This window comes from Phocoena sinus, chromosome 2 (genome assembly GCF_008692025.1).
Source record: "Phocoena sinus isolate mPhoSin1 chromosome 2, mPhoSin1.pri, whole genome shotgun sequence".
NCBI classification, from domain to species: domain Eukaryota; kingdom Metazoa; phylum Chordata; class Mammalia; order Artiodactyla; family Phocoenidae; genus Phocoena; species Phocoena sinus.
In genome coordinates this window covers 31,070,828-31,095,248 of record NC_045764.1, presented here as the reverse complement: position 1 = coordinate 31,095,248, position 24,421 = coordinate 31,070,828, and the positions used below count along the sequence as shown (strand labels likewise).

At 39.0% G+C, this 24,421-nt stretch overlaps 1 protein-coding gene across 1 annotated transcript in view; it reads left to right on the top strand.

Annotated features, from left to right (window-relative positions):
* The window catches only part of LOC116748530 (heat shock cognate 71 kDa protein-like), a 106,100-nt gene extending 82,940 nt beyond the window's left edge, over positions 1 to 23,160 (top strand). Inside the window, 2 exon segments of the mRNA XM_032621674.1 lie at positions 21,065 to 21,492; positions 21,648 to 23,160. Of these exon segments, the coding sequence (XP_032477565.1) occupies positions 21,065 to 21,492; positions 21,648 to 23,138 (1,919 nt within the window). The 3' untranslated portion in view covers positions 23,139 to 23,160.
* Positions 23,161 to 24,421: the final 1,261 nt, after the last annotated feature.

Genomic DNA, 24,421 nt, shown 5'->3' with positions numbered 1-24,421 from the left:
CCCTCTCAATCACCCTGGAATACTCCTATTTTTGTTATTAAAAAGAAGTCGGGGAAATGGCGCTTGCTCCATGATCTAAGAGCAATAAATCAACAAATGCAAATTATGGGACCCATACAGCGCGGTCTACCGGCCTTGACAGCCATTCCGCGAGGGTGGCCTGTTATAGCTGTTGATATAAAAGATTGTTTTTTCTCTATCCCATTGAATAAGAAAGACAAGGAGAGGTTTGCCTTTACATTACCCTCAATTAATCATGAAAGGCCTGATAAGAGGTATCAATGGGTCGTGCTTCCTCAGGGTATGGCCAATAGCCCTACCATGTGTCAACTTTATGTTGACACTGCCTTACAGCCAGTACGGGATAAGTTCCCGGATGTTAAAATTATTCATTACATGGATGATGTTTTGCTGTCAGCCCCTAGCATGACACTGCTTGAGCAGGTCTTGGGAGATTTATCTGTGAGTTTAGAGAATAGAGGTTTGTATTTGGCCCCTGAAAAAATTCAAAAGGGAGATTCTATTAGTTTTTTGGGAGCCGTTATAAATAAGACCACAATAATACCTCAGAAAATTGAAATTAGAACTAATCATTTAACAACTTTGAATGATTTTCAGAAATTGCTTGGGGATATTAATTGGCTTCGACCGTATTTGAGTCTGACTCGCTTTGAATTACAACCCTTGTTTGCTGTATTGGAAGGTAATCCTGATCTTAATTCCCCGCGTCAGTTGACCCCCGAGGCCCGAACAGCTCTTCAGAAGGTGGAACAGGCTCTTATGAAAGCACAATTACAGCGTTATAACAATGCCTTGCCTATTTGGATGTGTGTTCTTCCAACCTTAGGATTTCCAACAGGTGTTCTTTGGCAAGATGGGCCTTTGCTTTGGATTCACACCAAGTCTCTGGGGATGAAGACGCTGTCTCACTATCCATCTATGGTTGCTGAGGTTGCCTTCTTGGGTATTAAACAATGTGTTTCCGCCTTTGCAATGTTGCCGGAAAAACTTGTAGTTCCCTATACTAAGGATCAAATAGAAATATTAACTGCTACCACCTCTGAGTGGTCTATACTTATGTATACCTTTTCTGGAACTATTGATAACCACTTGCCCAAGAGTGAAATTTTGAAATTCATTATCCAGCAACCTGTCATTTTTCCAAGGGTCACTGTAGAGCGACCACTAAATGATGCCCTGACCATTTATACGGACGGATCAAAATCCGGAAAAGGGGCTTATATGGTTCAGGGTCAGCATCCTGTCGTTATAGACTATCGACCTGATGCTCCTCAAGTGGTGGAATGTCATGTGGTTTTGGAAGTTTTTCAACGATTTCAAGAACCCTTTAATTTGATCTCTGATTCATTGTACGTGGTTAATGCAGCGAAACATCTCGAAGTGACCCCCCATATTCGATCATCCAGCACAGTGGCATCCTTGTTGGCCGGGATAAGGTTTCAGATATTGCGTCGCCAACACCCCTTTTATGTTACCCATATGCGGGCTCATTCCCTGTTGCCTGGTCCAATGGCAAAAGCCAATGAACAAGTTGATATGGCAACGCGTGTTTTCTTATCCTTGGATCAAAAGCAGCAAGCACAAGAATTTCATGAGCTATATCATGTATCATCTGCAGTGTTGAGAAAGAAGTTCTTCATTACTAGAGCCGAGGCCAGACATATTGTTAAGTCTTGTTCCACTTGTGCCCAATTTTTGCCGGCCCAAAAGACTGGTGTAAATCCCAGAGGTTTGTCCCCAAACGAGCTGTGGCAGATGGATGTCACTCATGTTCCCTCCTTTGGGACGCTCCAGTATGTTCATGTGTCTGTGGATACCTATTCCGGGGTGGTACATGCTACCCCTCTCTCTGGAGAACGGGTTCAACATGTTATTACTCATTGCCTTGAAGCCTGGGCAGCCTGGGGCAAGCCTGCTAAACTAAAGACAGATAACGGCCCAGCTTATAGTTCCAAGAGCTTTGCTCTCTTTTGTCACAAAATGCAAATAGAACATGTTACAGGCCTGCCTTACAATCCACAAGGCCAAGGTATAATAGAGCGAACTAATCGCACACTTAAAGAATTGCTTTTAAAACAAAAAGGGGGAATAGCGGAGAATTGCACCCCGAAGCAGAAATTGTCGCTTGCCTTATTTACTATTAATTTTTTGAATTTACATGATGAGAAAGAAACTTCTGCTGAACGCCATATGATACGTGAACAAAAGGATTACGGCAGAGTGATGTGGAAAGATGTGTTGTCTAATCAATGGAACGGCCCGGATCGCGTTGTTGCGCGATCCAGGGGATCTCTTTGTGTTTTTCCGCAGGATCAAGATCCGATTTGGGTCCCGACAAGATTAACAAGAGTCGTGGAAGAGGATCCCAAGGGCGATGCAGGGCGCTCAAGGGATGATGCTGAGCTGGATGGTGTTGATGAGCCTTTCCCTACTCAAGGCGGAGGACAAGATGTTTTGGGGAATTAGCCGGTCCTGGCCAGTTCCTCTACCGGTCCATTCCCATAGCAGAGTGCTTCCAATATTTTATTCCACCAGTTGTGAGATGAATACAGCCTGCACTGTATCGTTAGACGATAAATGGGTGCAATATAATGCTACAAATGTTGTTTTAAATAATACCCTTTGTTTTAGTTGGAATGCCTCTGTGGACTGCATTCATTTAGTTCGAAAAACCTTGACTGCCTGGAATAACCCACTTACGGGAAATCAGGTTCCTCTGTCTATGCTAAATGAAGCCTTGACCAAAATATCACAGGGTCAACATTCTGGCTCTGGTACAGGGAACTCTAGCCAGAATGCAGTGAATGTTACCACCTTACTTTTGAAACATGAGGGCGTGGTCCCCCTACCGAACAATACAAAAAATTGCACTGAGTCTAACCGGACCAGGATTGCTCCTTACTGTGCTGCCATTATCAATACGCCTCCAATTTTTACCCCGTCACGCTTGGGGACTTTACTACCTGGCTGTCTTCTGCCTTTACTTTCTTTAAGGAGTGGGTCGGTGTAGGGATGTTTGCAGTGTGTTGCATGGCGGGACTTGTGGTGTGCCTGTGGTTGATATGTCGTTTACGAACTCGGACAAAGCGAGATAAGATGTTGTTCACGCAGGCATTGGTGGCCATTAGTAAAGGCGACTCCCCTGGCGCCTGGATCTCCATCTTGAACGACCCGTAGTGATTGCCCTTGCACAAAAAGGTTTATGACCATTGCACTTTTGATGGGAATCACGAGGAACATCAGCCCCTGCACTCCGCGGTCTGTATGGACATTGCACGACGGGGAGGGTGATGAGCCAGCTTCTCGAACTAACTCTTGCTCAGCGAGCATCCCATGGGGTGAGCGTTTGTGCGGGCATTGTTCGAGTTCAGCTCCTGGGTCTAAGAAAACAAAAAGGGGGAGATGTGGGAAGCCGTTGTTCTGCCTGTCGCAGATAACGGGAAGCCGTTGTTCTGCCATGTCGCAGATAACGGTTATCAGGGAGTAGCCCAAAGGCTATGTGCCACACATGCGCCACGACGAGCCAATATGCTAATAAAGGCTCAGAATTGCAACCAATAAATTGTGAACAGCACATATCTTGTTGAGTTAACCAGCCAACCACAGATTGAGTTAACCAGCCAACCACAGGTTGAGTTAACCAGCCAACCACAGGGTGCCACAGGTTATAGTGCATTATAAAAAGCCAGTGTGAACAAAGCTCGGGGTCTTCCTTCCATCTGTCTATAACCAAGCTGTACTCCAATAAAGTGTGATACGAGAAGAATCTAGCGTGTGGTGACTTGTCTTTCTGCTGGTCAGAAGAGGCTCGCCGCACATGTGCACTTCAGAAGGAAGTGTATTTGGTTACTTTTGGATGGAATGTTATATATATATATATATATACACACACATACACACATACACACGTAAAATCCTTCTGATATAATATGTCATTTAAGGCCAGTGTTTCCTTATTGATTTTGGCTGAATGACCTGTCCATTGATATAAATGGGGTTTTAAATTTCCCTACTATTATTGTGTTACTGTCAATTTCTCCTTCTATGTCAGTTAATACTTGCTTTATGTATTTAGTTGCTCCTATTTTGGGTGGATATATATTTACAATTGTTATATCTTCTTGGATTGACCCCTTGATCATTATGTAATGTCCTTCTTTGTCTCTTTTTAACAGTCCTTATTTTAAAGTCTAATTTGTCTAATATAAGTATTACTACCCTGGCCCTCTTTTGTTATCCATTTGTATGGACTACATTTTTCCATCTCTCTACTTTCAGTTTGTGTCTTTAGATCTGAAACATGTCTCTTGTAGGCAACATTTTATACAGATATTGTTTTTGTATCCGTTCAGCCACTCTGTGTCTTTTGCTTGGAGCATTTAGTCCATTTACATTTAATATAATTATCGATATGTATATTCTTATTGCCATTTTGTTAATTGTTTTAGGGTTGTTTTTTAGGTCTTTCTTGTTCCTTTTTTCTTTTTGTTCTCTTCACTTGTGATTTGATGGATATCTTTAGTGTTATGTTTGGAGTCCTTTTACTTTTGTGTCCATGTGTGTCTCTATTACACATTTTTAGTTTGTGGTTACCATCAGTCTTATATATACCTATATATATACATATATATATATATCCATATATATATATAATTATTTTATGTTGCTGATCTCTTCATTTCAGTGCATTTTCACAACCTGCATTTATACTACCCACCCCTCATGATTACTGCCTTCATACCATATTTTATACATAACTGTTTTGTGCAACCCTTAACTGCTTATTATCTATAGATGATTTTACTACATTTCTCTTTTAACATTCCTACTAGATTTGTGCATGGATGATTTCCTACCTTTACTATATGTTCACCTTTACCAATCAGCTTTTTTCCTCTTATAATTTTCATGTTTTTTGCTTAGAGAATTTCCTTTAACATTTCTTATAAAGGTGGTTTGTTGGTTCTGAACTCTTTCAGCTTCTGCTTGTTTGTGAAGCTTGTGATCTCTCCATCGAATCTGAAAAAGAACCTTGCTGTTTAGAGTATTCTTGGTTGTACGTTTTTTTTTAATCCCTTTCATCCCTTCGAATATATCCTGCCACTCCCTGCTGGCCTGCAGCTTTATGCTGAAAAGTCAGCTATTAGCCAAATGGGAGTTCACTTGTGCTGCTTTTCTCTTGCTACTTTTAACATTCTCACTTTAATTTTTGCCATTTTTATTACAATGTGTCTTCATGCTTTCCTCTGTGGGTAATCCTGTATGGGACATTCTGTGCTTCCCAAACTTGGGTGTCTCTTTCCTATCCCAGGTTAGGGAACTTATCACATATTATGTCTTCAATTATGTTCACAGCCCCTTTTTCTCTCTCTCCTTCTTCTCGGTCCCCTATAATGCAATTATTAGTGCACTTGTTGTTGTCCCAGAAGTCTATTAAGCTGTCCTCATTTCTTTTCCTTCTTTTTTCTCTTCAGCATCAGTGATTTCCACTACTCTGTCTTCCAGCTCACTGCTTCATTCCTCTATATCATTTAGTCTACGGTTGCTTTCTTCTAGTGTGTTTTTCATTTCAGTTATTTTATTCTTCATCTTTGATTGATTGTTCTTTATAGTCTCTAAATTTTTGTTGAAAATTTCTGGCTTCTTTTTGCATCCATTCTTCTCCTGAGTTTTTGATCATCTTCATGATCACTACTCTGAATTCTTTCTTGGGTAGATTGCCTATCTCCACTTCACTAACTTCTTCTTTTGGGGTTTTATCTTGTTCCTTTTTTTAGAACATGTTCCTCTGTCGCCTAGTTTTCCCTGATTTGCTGTTTATATTTTTATGTATCTCACAGGTTGGTTATGTTTTTTTTCCAATGTTGGAGAAGTGGCTTTTTGCAGGAGACCTCCTATATGTCCCAGCAGTGCACTTTCCTCTCAACACCAGAGCTTTATGCTCTAGAGGTTTCCCCTGTGAGGGCTCCGTGGGTCTTTCTGTTGTGGTGGGCTCACTATGTGGGTGGTCTGGTAGGCTTGGTTGGCCCCTGGTCTGGTTGGTTGCTGGGTCCTGCCTTGTGTAGAGGCTTGTGGCTAGCTACTCTTTGTTAGGACTGTGTCAGGAGGCGGCTTACTGCAGAACCGTGGGGGTACCCAGGGTTAGTGCTGCATTACTGGTGGGTGGAGTCAGTGTCCAGGAAACCCCAGGGCTGTTGCTTGACTTCTGTGGATGAAACCACATCCTGGAGTCTGGTTACAGGTCCCAGGGGTCCCAGAACTTGTGTTGGATCATTGGTGAGTGGGACTGCTTTCTGACACAGTTGGCTGAAGGGCCTGGGGTATCTTGAGCCTTCTGTTGAAATGCTGGTGCTTGGCACCAGGGCCCAGGTGGTCCCAAGGAAGGATCTGGTCTGCTAGTGGGTGAGCTATGTCTGGAGGTGTGGGGCTGCGGTTTTCTTATGGCTGGGGTCTGCCCACTGGTGGGTGAAGCTGGGCTTGAGGCTACAGCAAGCTTGCTGGTGGGTGCTAGGGCCCAGTCAGTCCTGGGGCATGGTCTGCCCGCCTGGTGGGTGGACCAGAACCACAGACTGCAGGACTGTGGTTTTCTTGTGGCTGGTGTCCACCCTCGATGGGGAAGCTGGTCCTGAGGCTAGAGCAAGCTCTGTAGAGGGTGTAGCTCAGACCCATGGAATTCTGGGGATGGTGCCTGCCCACTCTTGGTTGGAGCTGGGTCTCAGATACTCCGGCTGGAGGGCCCTCAGAGTCTCAGATTTAGTGCCTGTGCACTGGAGCATGGGAACATGTCTTGGGCCCTCTGATGGGCAGGACCATGTCCGGAGGTGATTGTGAGCTCACACAGTCCTAAGGCGATTTCAATTTTCTTAAATTTACTGAGGCTTGATTTGTGACTTAGGATGTGATCTATCCTGGAGAATGTTCTGTGCGCACTTGAGAAGAAAGTTTAATCTGCTGTTTTTGGATGGAATGTCCTATAAATATCAATTAAATCTCTCTGGTCTGTTATGTCATTTAAAGCTTCTGTTTCCTTATTTATTTTCATTTTAGATGATCTGTCCATTGGTGTAAGTGAGGTGTTAAAATCCCCCACTCTTACTGTTACTGTCGATTTCCTCTTTTATAGCTGTTAGCAGTTGCCTTATGTATTGAGGTGCTCCTATGTTGGGTGCATATATATTTATAATTGTTATATCTTCTTCTTGGATTGATCCCCTGATCATTATGTAGTGTCCTTCCTTGTCTCTTGTAACATTCTTTATTTTAAAGTCTATTTTATCTGATATGAGTATTGCTATTCCAACATTCTTTTGAATTCCATTTGCATGGAATATCTTTTTCCATCCCCTCACTTTCATTCTCAAGGTGTCCCTAGGTCTGAAGTGGGTCTCTTACAGACAGCATATATATGTGTCTTGTTTCTGTATCCATTAAGCAAACCTGTGCCTTTTGGTTGGAGCATTTAATCCATTCACGTTTAGGGTAATTATTGATATGTATGTTCCTATGACCATTTATTGTTTTGGGTTTGTTTTTGTAGGTCCTTTTCTTCTCTTGTGTTTCCCACTTAGAGAAGTTGCTTTAGCATTTGTTGTAGAGCTGGTTTGGTGGTGCTGAATTCTCTTAGCTTTTGCTTGTCTGTAAAGCTTTTGATTTCTCCATTGAATCTGAATAAGATCCTTGCCAGGTAGAGTAATCTTGGTTGTAGATTCTTCCCTTTCATCACTTTAAGTATTTCATGCCACTCCCTTCTGGCTTGTAGTGTTTCTGCTGAGAAATCAACTGTTAACCTTACGGGTATTCCCTTTTATGTTATTTGTCATTTTTCCTTTGCTGCTTTTTTTTTTGTGGTATGTGGGCCTCTCACTGTTGTGGCGTCTCCCGTTGCGGAGCACAGGCTCCAGACGCGCAGGCTCAGCGGCCATGGCTCATGGGCCTAGGTGCTCCACAGCATGTGGGATCTTCCCGGACCGGGGCATGAACCCGTGTCCCCTGCATCGGCAGGTGGACTCAACCACTGTGCCAGCAGGGAAGCCCCTTCCCTTGCTGCTTTTAATAATTTTTCTTTGTCTTTAATTTTTGCCAATTTGATTACTACGTGTCTCAACGTGTTTCTCCTTGGGTTTATCCTGTATGGGACTCTGCGCTTCCTGGACTTGGGTGGCTATTTCCTCTCCCACGTTAGGGAAGTTTTCGACTATAATCTCTTCAGATATTTTCTCTGGTCCTTTCTCTCTCTCTTCTCCTTCTGGGACCCCTATAATGCGAATGTTGCTGCGTTTAATGTTGTCCCAGAGGTCTCTTAGGCTGTCTTCATTTCTTTTCATTCTTTTTTCTTTTATCTGTTCCGCAGCAGTGAATTCCACCATTCTGTCTTCCAGGTCACTTATCCATTCTTCTGCCTCAGTTATTCTGCTATTGATTCCTTCTAGTATATTTTTCATTTCAGTTATTCTGTTGTTCATCTCTGTTTGTTTGTTCTTTAATTCTTCTAGGTCTTTGTTAAACATTTCTTGCATCTTCTCAATCTTTGCCTCCATTCTTTTTCTGAGGTTCTGGATCATCTTCACTATCATTATTCCGAATTCTTTTTCTGCATGGTTGCCTATCTCCACTTCAGTTAGTTGTTTTTCTGGGGTTTTATCTTGTTCCTTCATCTGGTACATAGCCCTCTGCCTTTTCATCTTGTCTATCTTTCTGTGAATGTGGTTTTTGTTCCACAGGCTGCAGGATTGTAGTTTTTCTTGCTTCTGCTGTCTGCCTTCTGGTGGATGAGGCTATCTAAGAGGCTTATGCAAGTTTCATGATGGGAGAGACTGATGGTGGGTAGAGCTGACTGTTGCTCTGGTGGGCAGAGCTCAGTAAAACTTTAATCTGCTTGACTGCTGATGGGTTGGCCTGGGTTCCCTCCCTGTTGGTTGTTTGGCCTGAGGCAACGCAACATTGAAGCCTACCTGTGCTCTTTGGTGGGGCTAATGGCGGACTGTGGGAGGGCTCACACCAAGGATTACTTCCCAGAATTTCTGCTGCCAGTGTTCTTGTCCCCACCGTGAGCCACAACCACCCCCATCTCTGCAGGAGACCCTCCAACAGTAGCAGGTAGGTCTGGTTCAGTCTCCCCTGGGGTCACTCCTCCTTCCCCTGTGTCCCGATGCACACACTACTTTGTGTGTGCCCTCCAAGAGTGGAGTCTCTGTTTTCCCCCAGTTCTGTCAAAGTCCTGCAATCAAATATCAGTAGGCTTCAAAGTCTGATTCTCTAGGAATTCCTCCTCCCGTTGCTGGACCCCCAGGTTGGGAAGCCTGACGTGGGGCTCAGAACCTTCACTCCAGTGGGTGGACTTCTGCGGTATAAGTGTCCTCCAGTCTGTGAGTCACCCACCCAGCAGTGATGGGCTTTGATTTTACTGTGATTGTGCCCCTTCTACCATCTCATTATGGCTTCTCCTTTGTCTTTGGATGTGGGGTATCTTTTTTGGTGAGTTCCTGTCGATGATTGTCCAGCACCTAGTTGTGATTCTGGTGTTCTTGCAAGAGGGAGTGAGAGCATGTCCTTCTGCTCCGCCATCTTGGTTCCAATCTCAGAACATTCTTGGGATAGCTGGTTTTCCTTAGTTAACAATCATCTTTTCATGTTCCCCATTACCTGTGCCAGTCCCCTCCCCTGTCCCGTCCTCCCCAGTACTTTAGCTCATGGAGGAACGAGCTCAACGGGACTTGGCTGAATAATCCTCTCTCTCTTTTGAGAGAACCTCTGCAATTGTAATTATTCTCCTATTTGGGGGTTGCCAACCTGCAGGTATGGGACTTGACTATATTGCAGCTCCATCCCTACCACACATCTTGTCACTCCTCCTTTATATCTTTAGTTGTAGAAGGTCTTCTCTGGTAGGTTCCAGGTCTTTTTCACCGATGGCCATTCTGCAGTTAGTTGTGCTTTTGGTGTGCCTTTGAAAGGATGTGTGCTCTGGGTCTTCCTACTGCACCATCTTCTCCCAGGTCTGTGATTTCTTGTAGTTTTGATTTTTTTTTTTTTTTGCAGAAATTTAATCTTTGAACTTTTAAATTTTCTCTGTAATTACCTAACATAAGGGAGTTTATATCTATTTGTATGGCAGCACTATTTTGGCCTATTAGAGTGGTTGTTTTTAATCGAAATATAATTGACATATAAAATTATATTAATTTAAGGAATACAACACAATGATTCAACATTTGTGTACATTGCAAAGTGATCACCATAATTAGTCTAGTTACCACCTGTCACCATATGACGTTACAAAATTAACCTTTTTCATTGACAACTTTTTTCATTTACTTTCTTAACTACTTCCAAATCGTCAATACAATAATTTTGACTACAGTCACCATGCTGTGCATTATATGTACGTTATTTTATAACTGGACATTTGTAGCTCTTGACCCCCTTCACCCATCTGATGAACCCTCTACCACCCATCACCTCTGAAACCGTCAATCTATCCTATGTATCTATGAGATTTGTTTTGTGTTTTGGGTTCCATATATTAGTGAAATCATACAGTATTTGTCTTTCTCTCTCTGACTTACTTCACTTAATAATTCCAAGATCCATCCATGTTTTTACAAACAGCAATATTTCATTCATTTTATGGCTGAGTAGTATTCCATTGTGTGTATGTATATATGTATACTTACATATTCACACACACACACACATCTTCTTGTGATATATCATATCTTCTCTATCAATTCATCTATCAATGGTGCTTACATTGTTTCCGTATCTTGGCTATTGTAAATAATGCTGTAATGAACATAGCACATATATGTATTTTCCAATTAGTCTTTTTTTTTTCAGATAAATACCCAAAAGTGGAATTCTAGGATTGTATGGTAGTTCTATTTTTAATTTTTTGAGGAATTTCCATACTGTTTTCCATAGTGGCTACACCAATTTACATTCCCAACAACAGTGTGCTAGGATTCTCTTTTATCCACATTCTCGTCAATATTTGTTATTTCTTGTCCTTTTCATAATAGCCATTCTGACAGGTGTGAGGTGATAGCTCATTGTGGGTTTGATCTGCATATCCCTAATTATTAGTGATGTTGAGCATCTTTTCATGTGCCTGTTGGCCATCTGTATAGCCATCTATTTTGGGAAAAAATGTGTATTTAGATCTTCTGCCCAGCCCATTTTGTAGCAGGATTGCTTGTTTTTTTCATTATTGAGCTGTACCAGTTTTTATGTATTTTGGATATTAGTATATATTTTATATATTTTCGATATTTCGGGGAGTCATATATAAGATCATATTTTCTGAAAATAGAGAAAGCTTTACTTCTTCCTCTCCATTTTGGATGCATTTTTCTTTCTTATTTTCATGTCAGATTACTCTGGCTCTGACTTCAGTACTCTCATTAATAAGAGTAGTGAGCATGGATACCCTTATCTTGTTCCTGATTTTAAGAGAAAAGCTTTCAGTTTTTCACCACTGGGTACAAGGTTAGTCATTGGGTGTATATTATATGGTCTTATTTTGAGGTATGCTCCTACCGTTCCCAGTTTGTTGAATGCTTTTGTCATAAAAGGGTATTGAATTTTGTCACTTGCTTTTTTTGCATCTATTGAAAGGATCTTGTATTTATTCTTCTATTAACATTGTGTATCATCCTTATTGATAGATAGATATAGATATAGTGTCATCCTTCTATGATGGCAGGGATAAATTCCACTTGATTATGGTGTATGAACTTTTTTTTTTTTTTTTTGCGGTACGCGGGCCTCTCACCACTGTGGCCTCTCCCGTTGCGGAGCACAGGCTCCGGACGCGCAGGCTCAGCGGCCATGGCTCACAGGCCCAGCCGTTCCGTGGCACGTGAGATCCTCCTGGACCGGGGCACGAACCCGTGTCCCCTGCATTGGCAGGCGGACTCCCAACCACTGCGCCACTGGGGAAGCCCCTGGTGTATGAACTTTTTAACTTGCTGTTGAACTTGGTTTGACTTTTTGCTGAGAATGTTTGCGTTTAGATTCATCAGGCATATCAGCCTATGGATTTATTTTCTTGTGGTGTTCCTTATCTGGCTTTGATGTCAGAGTAATGCTGTCCTCATAAAAAGAGCTTGGGAGTGTTCCCTCTTCCTCAGTTTCTTGGGAAGAGTTTGAGAATGATTGGTGATAATTATTTTTTAATGTTTGGTAGAATTCACCAGTGAAACCATCTGGTTTGGGGCATTTCTTTGTCAGGAAGTTTGTGTTTATTGTTTCAAGCTCCTCATTTATTATTGGTCTGTTCAGACTTTCTCTTCAAGATTGAGTCTTGGTAGTCCTCATGCTTCTGGGAATTTAATTATTTATTATAACTTATCTAATTTGTTGGTATGTAATTGTTAATAATATACTCTTATGTTCGTTTGTATTTCTTTGATGTCTCCTCTTTCATTTATCAGATTTTTTTGACTTCTCTTTTTTTCCCTTTGTTAATCTAGCTAAAAGTTTGTAAATTGGCTTCATTTTTTTTTTTTTTTTTTTTTTGCGGTACGCGGGCCTCTCACTGTTGTGGCCTCTCCCGTCGCGGAGCACAGGCTCCAGACGCGCAGGCTCAGCGGCCATGGCTCACGGGCCCAGCCGCTCTGCAGCATGTGGGATCCTCCCAGACCGGGGCACGAACCCGTGTCCCCTGCATCGGCAGGCGGACTCTCAACCACTGCGCCACCAGGGAAGCCCGGCTTCATTTTTTTATTTATTTTTTGGGGGGCTGCGTTGGGTCTTTGTTGCTGCACACAGGCTTTCCCTAGTTTCAGTGAGCGGGGGCTACTCTTTGTTGTGGTGCATGGGCTTCTCATTGCAGTGGCTTCTTTTGTTGTGGAGCATGGGCTTTAGAGCACAGGCTCAGTAGTTGTGGTGCATGGGCTTAGTTGCTCCACGGCATGTGGGATCTTCCCGGACCAGGGCTCGAACCTGTGTCCGCTGCACTGGCAGGTGGATTCTTAACCACTGTGCCACCAGGGAAGCCCAAGGCTTTATTTTTTAAAACACCAACTCTTAGCTTGATGTTTTTCTTTTTTTTCTTGTCTTACTCCATTATTTATTCTCTAATCTTTGCTCTTTCCTTTCTTCTCCTAATTTTGTGTGGAATTCTTTTTTTCTACTTCCTTAATGTATAAAGTTAGGTGGCTTTTCTTTTGAAAACTTTCATTTTTTTAAATGTAGGCACATAAGAACTACTTCTGATGTACTCTCTAAATTGTGGTATTTTGTATTTTTCTCAAGATACTAATTTCTTTTGATTTCTACTTTCTACTTTGACCCATTGGTTATTCAGAGTGTGTTGTTTAATTTCCATGTATTTGTGAATTTTTCAGGCTTTTCTCCTATTGAGTTCTACTTCCATATCGTTTTGATTGGAAAGCTCTGAGGTATGATTTTGATGTTAAATGTGTTAAGGTTAGCTTTGTGTCCCAGGAGGGATGTATCCTGGAGAATGTTTTATTTGCCCTTGAGAAGAATGTGTTTTATGGTGTCCTTGAATGCAATGTTCTGTATATATCTGTTAGGTTTACTTTTCTAAAGAGTTAAGCAGGTCAATGTTTTCTCATTAATGTTTCTCATTAATGAGAAATGTTTCTCAATTAATGTTTTCTCATTAATTTCTCATTAATTTCTCATTAATTTTCTGTCTGGATGCTGTATCCACGTTTATATGTGGGGTATTGCAGTACCCTACTATTATTTTATTGCTTTTTCTACATGTAGTATTTGTTAATGTTTGCTTTAAATATTTACATGCTCCAGTATTGGGTGCTTATATATTTATACTTATAATAGTCTCTTGATAATTTGACCCCTTGATCACTGTATAGTAACATTCTTTGTCTCCTGTGACTGATTTTGATTGAAAATATGTATTATATCATATATGTATAGTTACTCCTGCTCTCTTTTGGTTGCCATTTGTATGAATTACCTTTTTACATCCTCTCACATCCTTTATATGTCCTTAAAGTTAAAGAGAGTCTCTTGTAGACAGCATATTGTAGGTTCTGTTTTTAAATTAATTCAACCGCTTTCTGTCATTATTTTTAGAGAATTTAGTCCATTAATGTTTAACTTAATTGTTGATAAGGGTTTACAATTACCCTTTCATTGCTTTCTCTTTGTTATTGTTGTTGTTCCTTTGTATTTTTTTGATGTGCTATGAATTAATTCTTTATCTGTTGTGCAATTACAATAGATTTTTCTTTGTAGTTCCCATGAAACTTAAATAAAATATCTTGTAAAATATATTTAAGTTAATAATAACTAATCTTTAATTTCAGTAAAAACTCATTATTTTATATACATTATATCTATTCTCATTATTTTATGTAAAAAATAAATTATCTATCCCCGGAAAAACATTTTTGTATATACAGACATATATATACACAAATATACATACATATATATACATATACACACATATATGTGTATTGGTATATTTTTTCTCTATATATAAGATTTATTATTATATTGAAGGAAATAGTTTGATTTTCCTTTTCTTCAAATCTATATTATCTTTATAAGGAGTTCATGATAATTTTATTCATATAGGCTTTTCATGTGTTGTTAGATTTATTTTTATTTTATTTTATACTTTTAAAATTGCAGCCTCCCTTTTAATATGCCTTGTAACTGCTTGGAATGTGTCTACATGAACTGTGTACTATATGCTTATGTTATAGTCTTTACGATATTTTATTGTCTTATTTTCTGAAACAATAATCCATTGATTCTTTGAGCTTACTAAATATATATCCATATGCTCTGCAAATCGAGGTGATTTTAATCCTTCTTTTCCAAAGGTAATTTTTTGACTAATTCATCAACGTGTTAAGTAAATTAGGTATTCATATCTCCTGGTGATCTTTCAGACAATTAGAGGAAATTAATCTGTTATTTCTCTATAGGTTAACTAGTGTTGGGGATATGTGATATTTCTTTCAGTACATATGTATTAATATCTTCTTTATTTTTTAAATTATTACCTGTAGAATTCTACCATGCTACTTTCTTTGTATCTATCAAGTTGATCACATGCCTATCATAAATTTATAAGCTGAGTAGTTAATATATTTCCTAACAACCAAAACATTGGAGTCCTGGTGTAGGATTCACTTAATCTTGGTATAACGTTTTTTTTCTAAGTTAGGTTTATTAAGGTGTTATTCATCTTTTGCTTTAAATTTTATTGAGATATAATTGACATACAGCACTGTATGTTTCAGGTGTACAGCATAATGATTTGACTTACATACATCATGAAATGATTTTCACCTGAAATGATTATCACAATCAGTTTGGTGAAAATTCATCATCTCATATAGGTAAAAAATTAAAGAAATAGCAAAAAAAATGTGATAACTCTTAGGATATACTCTCTTAACAACTTTCATATAACATAAAGCAGTGTTAATTATGTTTATCATGTTGTACATTAAATCCCTAGTACTTATTTTCTTATAACTGGAAGTTTGTACCTTTTGACTACTTTCATCCAGTTCCCCCTCCACCCACACCCTGCCTCTGGTAACCTAAAATCTTTTTTTCTGTGATTTTATTTGTTTATTCTTGAGCTATAATTGACCTACAATACTGGTAGTTCCAGTTGTCCAACATAGTAATTTGATATTTCTGTACATTTAAAAATTATCAACACAGTAAACTGTGTTTATGATATGTCACCATACAAACATATTACTTAGTTATTGACTATACTTCCCAAATTGTATACCATCTCATACCTGAGACAGGTTTATTTTGCATCTGGAAGTTAGTACCTCTTAATCTCCCTCACCTATTTTTTCCTCCTTGCACTCCCCTCTCCTCTGGCACTCCCCTCTCCTTGCACTCCCCTCTCCTCTGTTTTGTTACATGTTCATTTGTTTTGTTTTTTAGATTACTCAAATAATTGAAATCATACAGTATTTGTCTTTCTCTGTCTGACTTAGCATGGTATCTTCTATGTCTATTCATGTTCTCTCAAATGGCAAGATGTCATTCTTTTCTTTGGCTGAGTAATATTCCATTGTGTGTGTGTGTGTGTGTACATAGATGCACAGACATCACTTCTTCTTTATCCATTAATTGATGGATACTTGGGTTGCTTCTATATCCTGGCTATAATAAATAATGCTGCAGTGAATATAGGGGTGCTTATATATTTTCTAATTAGTGTTTTCTTTTTCTTCAGATAAATACACAGAAGTGGAATTGCTGGAACATATGGTAGACCTGTTTTTAATTTTTTTGAGAAATAGCGATACTTTTACCCATAGTGGATACACCAATTTACTTTTCACAACAGGGCACAATGGTTACCTTATCTCCACATTGTTGTCTACATTTGTTATTTGTTGTCTTTTTGATAATGCAATATTCTGGAAACTGTGACATGATGTCTGATTGTTGTTTTGATTTGCATTTCACTGATGATTAGTGATGTTGAGCATCTTTTCATGTGCCTGTTGATCCCCTATATGTCTTTGGAAAATTGTCTCTTCAGATCCTCTGCTCATTTTTTAACTGGGTGCTTTATTCTTTTACTCTTGAGTTTTATGAGTTCCTGGTATATTTGGGGTATTAACCCTTTATCAGATATACAGTTTACAAATGTATTCTCCCTTTCAGTAGATGGCATTTTCGTTTTGTTGATAACATCCTTCCCTACGCAGAGCTTTTTGGTTTAATGTAGTCCCATTTGTTTATTTTTGTTGTTGCTTCTCTTGCCATAGGAGATATATCCAAACAAATATTACTAAGACTGATGGCAAAGAGTGTACCGCCTATGATTTCTTCTAGAAAATTTATGGTTTCAGTTCTTACATCTAAGTCTTTAATTCATTTTGAATTTATTTTTGTGCACGTTAAGGGAGACTAGTCCAGTTTGATTCTTTTGTAGGTAGCTTTCTAGTTTTCCCAGCACCATTTATTGAAGAGACTATCTTTTTCCCATCATATATTCTTGCCTCTTTTGACATAGATAATTTGTTGGTTCATTTCCGGAATCTTGATTCTGTTACATTGATCTATTTGTACATTTTTGTGCCAGTACCGTAGTGTTTTGATGACTGTAGCTTGGTAGTGTAATTTGATATCAGGAAACATTATGCCTCCAGGTTTGTTTTTCTTTTCAAAATTATTTTGGCTATTTGGGGTCTTTTGTGTGTTCATATAAATTTGAGAATTATTTAATCTAGTTCTGTGAAGCATGTCATAGATATTTTTATAAGGATTGTGTTGAATCTATAGATTGCTTTGGGTAGTGTGGAAATTTTAATATTAATTCTTCCAATCCATGAATACAGTATATCCTTAAATCTGTTTGTGTCTTCAATTTTTATAAGTCTGTTATAGTTTTCTTTTTTTTATTTTATTGAAATATTGTTGATTTACAAGTTGTGTTAATTTCTGCTGTACAGCAATGTGACTCAGTTATATATATATTTTTATATATAGTATATGTATTATATATAATATATATATATTATATATATTCTTTTCCATTATGGTTTATCACAGGATATTTAATATAGTTCCTCATGCTATACAGTAGGAACTTGTTGTTCATCCATCCTATATCTACTAGTTTGCATCTGCTAACTCCAAACTCCCAATCCTTCCATCTCCAACCCTGACACCCCCTTGGCAACCACAGGTCTTTTCTCTGTGTCTGTGAGTCTGTTTCTGTTTCGTAGATATTTTCATTTGTGTCATATTTTAGATTCCACATATACGTGATATCATATGGTATTTGTCTGGCTTACTTCATTTAGTATGATAATCTCTAGGTCCATCCATGTTGCTGCAAATGGCATTATTTTATACTTTTTAATGGCTGAGTAATATTCCACTGTATATATACACATCTTTATCCATTCCTCTGTCGATGGACATTTAGGTTGCTTCCATGTCTTGGCTATTGTAAATGGTGCTGCTGTGAACATAGGAGTGCATGTATCTTTTCGAATTACAGATTTGTCTGGGTATATGCCCAGGAGTGAGATTTCTGGATCATATGGCAACTCTGTTTTTAGTTTTTTGAGGAACCTCCATACTGTTCTCCATAGTGGCTGCACCAGTTTGCATTCCCACCAGCAGTGTAGAAGGGTTCCCTTTTCTCCACACCCTTTCCAACATTTATTACTTGTAGACTTTAATGATGACGATTCTGACTGGTGTGTGGTGGTACCTCATTGTACTTTTGATTTGCATTTCTCTAATTAACAATGATGAGCATATTTTCACGTGCTTATTGGCCATGTGTACATCTTCTTTGGAGAAATGTCTTTAGGTCTTCTGCCCATTTTTCATTGGGTTGTTTGTTTTTTATTATTGAGTTATATGAGCTGTTTATATATTTTGGAAATTAAGTCCTTGTTGGTTGCATCATTTGCAAATATTTTCCCAGTCTGTAGGTTGTCTTTTCACTTTGTTTATGATTTCCCTTGCTGTGCAAAAGCTTGCAAGTTTGATTAGGTCCCATTTGTTTATTTTTACTTTTATTTCTTTTACATTGGGAGACTGACCTAAGAAAACATTGTTATGATATATGTCAGGGAATGTTTTGCCTATGTTCTCTTTTAGGAGGTTTATGGTGTCTTATAGTTAAATCTTTAAGCTATTTTGAAATTATTTTTGTGTATGGTGTGAGGGTGTGTTTTAGCTTCATTGATTTACATGCAGCTGTCCAACTTCTCCAACGCTGCTTGCTAAAGAGACTTTTTCCCCATTGTATATTCTTGACTCCTTTGGTGAAGATTAATTGTCCCTAGGTATGCAGGTTTATTTCTGGACTGTATTCTGTTCCATTGATCCATATGTCTATAGGTTTGTAGTATTGTCTGAAGTTTGGGAGGGTTATGCCTCCTGCTTTGTTCTTTTTCCTCAGCATTACTTTGGCAACTCTGGGTCGTTTATGGATCCATATAAATTTTAGGATTATTTGTTCTAGTTCTATGGAAAATGCCATGGGTAATTTGATAGGAATCGCATTAAATCTGTAGATTGCTTTGGGTAGTATGGCCATTTTAGCAGTATTAATTCTTCCATTCCAAGAGTATGGGATATCTTTCCATTTATTTAAATCATCCTCGGTTTCCTTTGTTAATGTTTTGTAGTTCTCAGCATATAAGTCTTTCACCTTCTTAGTGAGGTTTATTCCTAAGTAGTGTTTTTTTTGATGCGATTTTAAAGGGAATTGTTTGTTTGTATTCCCTTTGTGATACTTCATTGTTAGTGTAAAGAAATGCAACTAATTTCTGTATGTTAATCTTGTATCCTGCTACCTTGCTGAATTCGTTTATCAGTTCTAGTTGTTTTTTGTGTAGAGTCTTTAGAGTTTTCTATAAGTAGTATCATTTCATCTGTGTATGTGACAATTTTACCTCTTTCCTACCAATTTGAATAGCTTTTATTTCATTTTCTTGTCTGATTGCTGCAGCTAGGACTTCCAATACTATGTTGAAGGGAACTGGTGAGAGTAGACATCCTTGTCTTTTTCCAGATTTTAGTGGGAAGGCTTTCAGGTTTTCAGTATTATTATACTGGTAGTGGGTTTGTCATAAATAGCTTTTATTATGTTGCAATATGTTCCCTGTATACCGACTCTTGTAAGGATTTTTGTCATGAATGGATGTTGAATTTTATTGAATTATTTTTCTGCATCTATTGAGATGATCGTGTGTTTTTGTCTTTTGTTGATGTCATGTATCACGTTGATTGATTTGCATATGTTGAAACATCCTTGTGACTCTGGTATGAATCCAGCTTGGTCATGGTGTATGATCTTTTTTATGTGTTGTTGGATTCGGTTTGCTAATTTTTTGTTGAGAATTTTTGCCTCTATATTCATCAAAGATATTGGCCTGTAATTTTCTTTCTCGGTAGTGTCTTTGGTTTTGGTATCAGGGTGATGGTGGCTTCATAGAATGTCTTTGAGAGTGTTTCCTTCCTCTTCAGTCTTCTGGAAGAGTTGGAGTAGGATCACTAGTTATTCCTTGTATGTTTGGTAGAATTCACTTGTGAAACCATCTGGCCCTGAATTTTTTTATATAGGGAGGTTTTATTTTATAACAGATTCGATTTCACTTCTAGTGGATTGGTCTGTTCAAGCTATCTATTTGTTTTTGATTCAGTTTTGTTGGACTGTTTGTTTCTAGAAAGTTGTCCATTTCTTCTAGGTTGTCAAACTTGTTGGCATATAATTGTTAATAGCATATTTATGGGTTTTGTGTTTTTTTTGTATTTCTGTGGTATCAGTTGTGATTTGTCCTCTTTCATTTCTTATTTTGTTTATTTGGATCTTCTCTCTTTCTTTCTTGGTGAGCCTGCCCAGAGGCATTTCGATTTTGTTTACCGTTTCAAAGAACCAGCTCTTCGTGTGTATTTTTGGGGGGTTTTTTTTGGTATTGTTTTCTAAATCTACATTTTATTTCCTCGCTGATCTTTATTGTCTCCTTCCTTCTGCTGACTTTAGGTTTTGTTTGTTCTTCTTTCTAATTCTTTTAGGTGATGGATTAGGTTGTTTGAGATTTTTCTTGTTTCTTAAAGAAGACCTGCATTGCTATGAACTTTCCTCTAAGAACAGCTTTTGTTACATCCCATAGATTTTGTATAGTTGTGTTTTCATTGTCATTTGTCTCAAGGTATTTTTAAATTTCTTCTTTGATTTCATTGTTGACCCATTGGTTTTTTAGTAGCATGTTGTTTAGTTCCCATGTAATTTTTTTTCTCGTTTCTTCTTCTGTGGTTGATCTCTCGTTTCATACTGTTGTGATCAGAAAAGATGATTGAGATAACTTCTATAGTCTTAAATTTCTTTCTTTTTTTTTAGTCTTAAATTTCTTGAGGCTTGTTTTGTGCCCTAGTATGTGGTCAATCCTTGAGAAAGTTCCATGTACACCTGAGAAGAATGCGTATTCTGCCTTTTTTGGATGTAATGTCCTGAAAATATCAATTAAGTCTAACTGTTCTATTACATCATTTAGGATCTCTGCTGCCCTATTAATTTTCTGGCTGGAAGATCTGTCTGTTGATGAGAGTCGGGTATTTAAACTCTCCTATTACTATCTCGTTGAACACGGCAGCAGCTCTGTAGGTTGCTGTTTTCTCCTCCAGTGGACCTGGGCCTGCACTCCAGCAACCACGTCTAAGAGACCTGCAGTTGGCATTGATCTTGGCACCACCTATTCTTGTGTGGGTGTCTTCCAGCATGGAAAGGTGGAAATAATTGCCAATGATCAGGGGAACCAAACTACCCCAAGCTATGTCACCTTTACTGATATCGAACGATTGACTGGTGATGCTGCAAAGAACCAAGTTGCAATGAATCACACCAACACAGTTTTTGATGCCACACGCCTCATTGGACGAAGATTTGATGATGCTGTTTTCCAGTCTGATATGAAGCATTGGCCTTTCATGATGGTGAATGATGCAGGCAGGCCAAAGGTTCAAGTAGAATACAAGGGATAGACAAAAAGTTTTTATCCAAAGGAGGTGTCATCCATGGTTTGACAAAGGTGAAGGAAATAGAAGAAGCTTACCTTGGAAAGACTGTTACCAATGCTGTTGTCACAGTACCCGCTTACTTTAATGATTCTCAGTGTCAGGCTACCAAAGATGCTGGAACTATTGCTGGGCTCAATGTACTTCGAATCATCAACGAGCCAACTGCTGCTGCTGTTGCCTATGGCTTAGACAAAAAGGTTGGAGCAGAAAGAAATGTGCTGATTTTTGATTTAGGTGATGGCACTTGTGATGTGTCAATCCTCACTATTGAGGATGGAATCTTTGAGGTCAAATCTACAGCTGGAGATACCCACTTAGGTGGAGAAGACTTTGACAACCGGCTGGTCAGCCATTTTATTGCAGAATTCAAACTCAAACACAAGAAGGACATCAGTGAGAACAAGAGGGCTGTCCGTCGCCCTCGTACTGCTTGTGAGCGTGCTAAGCGCACTCTCTCTTCCAGCACCCAGGCCAGTAGTGAGATTGATTCCCTCTGTGAAGGAATTGACTTCTATACCTCAATTACCTGTGCCTGATTTGAAGAACTGAATGCTGACCTGTTCCGTGGCACACTGGACCCTGTGGAGAAAGCCCTTCAGGATGCCAAGCTAGACAAGTCTCAGATCCATGATATTGTCCTGGTGGGTGGTTCAACCCGCATCCCCAAGATTCAGAAACTTCTACAGGACTTCTTCAACGGGAAAGAACTGAATAAGAGCATCAACCCTGATGAGGCTGTTGCTTATGGTGCAGCTGTCCAGGCAGCCATTCTATCTGGAGACAAATCTGAAAATGTTCAAGACTTCCTGCTGTTGGATGTCACTCCTCTTTCCCTTGGAAATGAAACTGCTGGTGGAGTCGTGACTGTCCTCATCAAGCACAACACCACCATTCCCTCCAAGCAGATGCAGACCTTCACAACCTACTCGGACAACCAGCCCAGTGTACTCATTCAGGTTTATGAAGGTGAGCGTGCCATGACCAAGGATAACAACCTGTTTGGCAAGTTTGAACTCACAGGCATACCTCCTGCCTCCTGTGGTGTTCCTCAGATTGAAGTCACTTTTGATATTGATGCCAATGGCATCCTCAATGTCTCTGCTGTGGATAAGAGCACAGGAAGAGAGAACAAGATTACCATCACTAATGACAAGGGCCGTTTGAGCAAGAAAGACATTGAACACATGGTTCAGGAAGCAGAGGAGTATAAAGCTGAAGATGAGAAACAGCGGGATAAGGTGTCTTCGAAGAATTCTCTTGAATCCTATGCTTTCAACATGAAAGCTACTGTTGAGGATGAGAAACTTCAAGGCAAGATTAATGATGAGGACAAACAGAAGATTCTTGATAAATGTAATGAAATAATCAACTGGCTCGATAAGAACCAGCCTGCAGAGAAGGAAGAATTTGAACATCAGCAGAAGGAGCTGGAAAAAGTCTGCAACGCCATCATTACCAACCTATACCAGAGCGCAGGAGGCATGCCAGGAGGAGTGCCAGGAGGAGTGCCCGGGGGCTTCCCTGGTGGTGGAGCTCCTCCGTCTGGTGGTGCCCCCTCTGGGCCCACCATTGAAGAGGTTGATTAAGCCAGCCTAGCATAGGTTTAGCATTGTTCTACACAACATTGAAGGATTTCTCCCTCTGTGTCTGTTAGTATTTGTTTTATATATTTGGGTGCTCCTATATTGGGTGCATGTATGTTGACAAGTGTACTATTCTCTTCGTGTATTGATCCTTTTATCATTTTATAGTGTCCTTCTTTATCTTTCTTTATAGTCTTTGTTTCAAAGTCTATTTTGTCTGATATAAATATTGTGATCCTGACTTTCTTGTCATTTCCGTCTGCATGAAATATCTTCTTCCATGTCCTCACTTTCAATCTATGTGTGCCCTTTGCCCTAAAGTGGGTCTCTTGTAGTCGGCATGTTTTACGCTCTTGTATTTTAATCCAACCTGCCACTCTCTGTCTTTTGATTGGAGCATTTAGTCCATTGACACATAAGGTAATTATTGACAGACATGTATTTATTGCCATTTTAAACCCTGTTTTCCTGTTGATTTTATATTTTATTTGTCCTTTTGTGTTTTGATGGTTTTCTTTTGTATTATACTTATATTTTCTTCTTTTTGGTTTTTGTGACTCTACTGTATATTTTTGATTTCTGGTTACCCTGTTTTTCACGTGCGTTAACCCCTTCTTATATTTACTTGCCTTAGACTGGAGTCATATAGGTTCAAACATTTTCTAGGGAAAAAAAAATCTACATTTCCTTCCTCTCCTTCCCCATATTTTGTGATTTAGACGTCCTCTTTTACATCTTCGTGTTTATCCTTTTGCTGTTCCTTGTGGTTATCATTACTTTCACAGAAAATTTTTCTTTTGTTTTTTTTAAATGTGTGTACTGGCTTATTTAAGTGATTTATTTTCCAATAGTAATTTTCTCTTACATATAGATTCTTACTACTTTTCTATTTAGAGAAGGCCTTTCAATATTTCCTTTAAGATAGGTTTAGTATTGCTGTATTCTTTTAGTTTTTGCTTGTCTGAGAAGTTCTTTATCTCCTATTCGAAATGATAATCTTGCTGGGTAGAGTACCCTAGGTTGCAGATTTTTCCCTTTCAGGACTTTGATTATGAATATATCTTGCCACTCCCTCCCTGCCTGCAACGTTTCTGTAGAGAAATCAGCTGATAGCCTTATGGGGGTTCCCCTGCAATTAACTCTTCGTCTTGCTGCCTTGAGAATCCTCTCTTTAATTTTGCCATTTTTATTATGTCTTGGTGTAGGTCTGTTTGGGTTCATCTTGTTAGGGTGCTTCCTGTACCTAGATATCTGTTCCCTTCTTTAGGTTAGGGAAATTTTCAGCT